At 50.8% G+C, this 4997-nt stretch overlaps 2 protein-coding genes across 2 annotated transcripts; one reads left to right on the top strand and one right to left on the bottom strand.

The window, feature by feature from the left end:
- Positions 1–439: 439 nt before the first annotated feature.
- Positions 440–1294, top strand: FMAN_15240 (uncharacterized protein; the record flags this gene model as incomplete). The annotated part of the gene is made up of 2 exons (XM_041822403.1): positions 440–491; positions 540–1294. 2 exons carry the CDS (start codon positions 440–442, stop codon positions 1292–1294), a joined length of 807 nt encoding a protein of 268 aa, XP_041688086.1.
- A 762-nt stretch (positions 1295–2056) lies between these two features.
- Positions 2057–4643, bottom strand: FMAN_15242 (uncharacterized protein; the record flags this gene model as incomplete). Its single annotated transcript, XM_041822402.1, has 3 exons — positions 2057–3200; positions 3256–4096; positions 4181–4643. The coding sequence occupies 3 exons, from the start codon at positions 4641–4643 to the stop codon at positions 2057–2059; spliced, it is 2448 nt and encodes an 815-aa protein (XP_041688085.1).
- Positions 4644–4997: the final 354 nt, after the last annotated feature.

Below are 4997 nucleotides of genomic sequence, written 5' to 3'. Positions count from 1 at the left end.
ACACAAGATCCTTATTACGAGTATCCATCTTCCGAGGAAGTCTTGGAATTCTGTTCTCGCGGAGACACAACTGTTCCAAGCGCCTACACACCTAGCTCGGAGAACCTACAGTCTCATTTAGGTCCGAATAACTTGTCTTCCAAATATGGATAAACAATGCTAACTTATCACAGATTCTACTATCGAGATACGAGACGCCAGTTTGAGCTTTGACCATCAAAACGATAGATTCAAGGATAAGGAGCTACAACAAAAGCTTCAGGCAGCTGTTGACAAAACACCCTCGGACTCCGAGTTGAACAATGAGCGAGAAACCTACAATGACAATGACTCATGCATCTCGATCTCTGAAAATGCAAGTGACGAAGAGGACAGCCCACTTGTATGCCTCTGGTCACCAGATGCAAATACCACACAATCAGCTGGTTCAAGCATCAATATGCTTTCAGTGAAATCGCCTGCTTGTCAAATGGAAAACCACAGAAATCAAGGTATGTATATTCAGATTCAATACTAAGAATGTTGCTGATCACTGGTAGATGCATTTGTTGACAACAAACATGACACCTATACCTGGATAGCTGGCCTGGGTGTGCCGGGCGTTATGTCCAGCGCTACGCCATCAGTGTTGAACTTCTCGGTTTTGGAGCCTCACAACAGGATGGATGCAGAGCCTTTATCATCTGTAACAAGCAACGAACTTCACAACTCACACGGCCAGGATTTGCGCGACCTTGCACTCGCAACAAGCACCGCATCAGAGACTGTTGCAGAGCCCGCTGTTACATCATCAACCAAGCGATCGCTCTCTGAACGTGGTGTGATTGATGACTGCCACCCTTCAGTCTCGGATACTTGTCAACCATCAAAGCGGCCAAAGCTTACCTCGTCTTTATATAAAGAAGTTATTTCGACGCTCCTACTCGACATGCAAGAGCTGATCTCGAAGACTCTGGCCAAGTTAGATGTGGACCAGCCACATTGCTCAGACGTTCACACTAGTTCTACATCTGATACTATAATGGTGGCCACCGACGGAGGCAGCGCTAGCATCAGTAACGATGATTCAAGCACTTATTCCAGACAACCAAAAGGTCGACTCAGAAGGACACGCCGCCGCAAGTGGGAACCTGGGGAAGATAAACTCCTGCAGGATCTTAAATGCTTACAAAAAATACATCATCGTCCGTCGGACCGTGTGATTGCAGCCAGACTGAACCGCACAGAGAGCGCCGTAAAGCAACATTGGGATATCATGGAGAAAGAGCGGAGACGTCTARGAGAGACAAGGTAAATTTGAGAGAAAGTACAATCCAAATATGGGGTTTTCAAGGTATTGTACAGTACCAGGCTAGGTCGCAACAGCTATTCAATTTGACTTCTCGCCACGACCTGTTGAGGTAGACCTCCAAGGATGCTCAGCCACCATCTCGTGTACCGCTACTGGCGGCTCCCCGACACATATTYTCCAGTGCCTCACCAAAACTCATCCAACTCTCTCTCATGTCCTACATCTCGGCATGCCACAATGTACTCATCAAGATYTTTCCAGAGAGGATTCCTCGGATTGCCACGTAACCAGTCTTGACAGCGCAGATAAAGCTTGTAATAATCTGTACTCTCAGTCACGGAGTCTGTAGATAGTTCTATAGCGTCAAATCTCTTGGTAACTTCGTTGAGTATATCTGTGAAAGGTCTTGCTCCAGTCCTCCCGGTCCATTCGTTCTAGATAATATCTCCAATAACCTCAGCGCTTTCTGCAACAGTCCATTGGCCAGCCTTCAATACATCTCGTGTGCGGATAGCATCTAAATGCGACCGAATGCCGGCAAAAGTATCTATGCCTGAAAAAATGAAATGCAAACATGTTGCCAGGCAAAATGTTCTGCTATCACATCATTCTCCGATGCGAGAATGAACTCGAGCCAAAGTGAAAGACTTTCAGTGTTCCAGCCTTATCAACACCAAGATTTCGTACGGCAAGATCTCCATTGGAGCAACCTAGCAATCTCTTCATAGCCGTCCACTGCGACGGCAGAGAGCGTTGCCCGAGCGGCTACGCGTTGACGTCTACTCCCTTGTCTAAGAGCAGTCTAGTAATCTCTTCATAGCCTTGATACGCGGCGGCATAAAGAGCGTCGCTTAAACGACTGCCTTGCGCATTGATGTCTGCTCCCCTGTCTAAAAGCAGTCTGACAATTCCTTCATGGCCTCGTTCTGCAGCGGCACAGAGAGCATTATCAAAGGGGCCGCCCTGCAGGTTAACATCTGCTCCCTTGTTCAAGAGCAGTCTGGTAATCTCTTCATGACCTTCAAATGCGGCGGCACAGAGGGCATTGCCTAAGCGGCCACCCTGTGCGTTAACGTCTGCTCCCTTGTCTAAGAGCAGTCTGGTAATCTCTTCATGGCCTTGTTCTGCGGCGGCACAGAGAGCGTTGCCAAAGTCGCCGCCCTGCAGGTTAACGTCTGCTCCCTTGCTGATAAGGTCTTGCACAGGCGATACGAGCCCAACGAAGCAAGCGTAGTAGAGTCTGGAACCTCGTGGAGGACCTGGTTTACGATCCGAATTCCTATCAGGCTGATACAAACGAGCCCATCGTTGAAACGTTGCTTCCTCTTCTAAGAACCTGGTCGTTGCTCGAGCTATATCTTCTGAAGCCTGAGCCAACGCAGCATAGTCTGTCCAGACTTCCGCCGCATATCTTGCCATTGGAAAATCCTGCTCGATCTCTTTGTGGCTACTGTTGATATCCGTGAGATAGGTTAAGCACGTTCTCGTAATGGACATGCTGGCAACTGTGATGTTGAACTGGTCTGCCTTGACAAGGTATTCTTTGACAGAAAAGTGGGCAAGATGCAGCTCTTTAAAGGTGGCGTGAACGACCGTCACTAAGCCGGGGCAGTAGTCCAAAACATCAGTGTCGCAAAATAGTCGACGCTTGATGTCAAACCCTCGCGGTTCATTTTCGATCTGCGTCGCTATTACCTCTTTAGCCTCAGCCAGCCTAAGAGGTCGCTTAGAGTGCACTAGGAATTGTAGGAGCCGTATCGCATCGGTTTTGAGCTCTGTTGGTATGCATTGAATCATGCGTCGGTACGTGCCTTCCAAGTCCCGCGGCAAAGACCTGAGAGCTTCCTCAATGGCTGCCTCGTGACGACATCGAGCTAGAGTGTCCAATTGACAGAACGCCCACCTGAACCTAGGCAACGCGTCAGTAAATCACCAGCATATCGATCGAAACAGTAATATCTCACATCCCGTCGGCCCCATCGCCAACTTTCTTCTGGATCTCCTCAAGGAGATCCTGAGATAAGGGCTTGTCCCGAAAACCACGTCGTTGCGAAAGCTGCGCTGCGACGTACGATCGGATATCGGCGTTGACAGACTTTTTGTCGAGTGCTAAGCAATTATCCACACCTAACAAAGAGGGGATCTCGCGCATGCACTCTGATTCAGGCCGACTAGTACAAATCAGCTGGACGTCGTCCACCTTTGGCCAGGACGCTACGTCCTTCATCCAACGGAGAAGTTCATCCCTTGTTGTTGACTCATCTAAGGCGTCCAGAACAATACAGCTTCTCTTCTGGACTACAAGCATCTTGTACACGAGGTCCTCGAGTGTCTTTGTAATAGGTTGATCGCGGCCACCCTGGTGTGCTTGGAATGAGGCGTCAAGAAGACTTGCACCAGCCCCGCTTTGGTAAAGTTGGAAAGCAAGGGATCGCAGCATGCCATCCAAGGTCTGTTTTGCCGTATCGCTAAAGTCAAAGAAGAAGCGAAGAATAAGACGGTCATCTCCTTTCGCGAGATGATCCAGCACAGTCGCGCTGAGAACCGTCTTTCCACATCCCGCGAGCCCATTCAGCCATAAATGTCGACGCGCCCCTGAGTGCCATTTCTGGAAGACTGGGTTTTCTAGGAGCCACGCACCTGTCCCCTCATGGCGGAGCTTCATCGCGTGGTTGACGTTTGTAGACGGATCTGGGGGACAGAGCCAGCGCTTGATCTTATCGGCACGAAGGTGAGACCTGATGGAATCAGTTGCAGCTTTCGTTGCAACTGTCGTCTGCTGCACGTCATCGATCTGTTGTTGAACTACTTGCAGTTAGGGCGTATTCCAATATTATTCGGTCTTGTGCATCTTCTAGTCTAGTCCTAGTGAACAAAGCAAGAACTAACCCAACTGAAGCACTTCCAGTGCCCTCTTGGTCTCCTGGACCTCCGCAGCCGGCACGTACGCCAGGAGCTCTTTGGCATACGCAGCGGCGGTGGCCGAGGCGTAGCGTTGCCATCGATCGTTCTTGTGATAGTCGGCGTAGTCGCAGATCCCTCGGATCACAAGACAGGGAAAGTGGTTCATTAGGCCGGCTGCTTCCATCTCGAAGCAGATGCAATCTTCGCCGACGTCGGCAACGATCCGATCGCGTGCAGCGGCGTCTTTGACAAGCGTATTGCCGGATGCGATGATCCCGTAGTGAATATCTGGGTCGGTGGTGTCTCGAGGATCGCGTTGAACCCCGTAAGCCGCGTCACAGCCCCGACAGTCCGGCCCGGGGACGTGGCTACTTGAAGCTTCGAAGAGGCGGTCGTTTTCAAAACCCTGGTGAGCATAGCCAGGATTTCTCTTGGATGTTTTGCCCATCTTTGGGTTCATCTCCAGCATCTGCTGAAGAAAGCAGGGAACCTTGGAATCCTTCCGCTCGTGATCGGCCTGGATACTGGCAAGCGCATTGAGGAGGACCGTCGGAGGCCGTCGGAGGAAGCCTTTGCGCTCGCGCCTATCGCCAGGCCTTGCCTTGATCAAGTCGTATTGGCAGACGCCGCCTGTGGTCCCATCGGGCTGGCTCACAACGATGTCACCGAGCCGGATATCGCGGCCATCGTCCGGCCGGGCGATGCCGCCGCCTATGCCAACCAAAAGACCAACACGAATGGACGGCAGAGAAGCAAGCAGGCTCGAGGCTGTGGTCGCAGCCGAAGTGGTTCCATAGACTCC

This window comes from Fusarium mangiferae (assembly GCF_900044065.1).
Source record: "Fusarium mangiferae strain MRC7560 genome assembly, contig: FMAN_scaffold014, whole genome shotgun sequence".
In the NCBI taxonomy this organism is placed as follows: domain Eukaryota; kingdom Fungi; phylum Ascomycota; class Sordariomycetes; order Hypocreales; family Nectriaceae; genus Fusarium; species Fusarium mangiferae.
The sequence above is the reverse complement of the archived record's forward strand: the minus strand, read 5'-3'. Positions and strand labels throughout refer to the sequence as shown.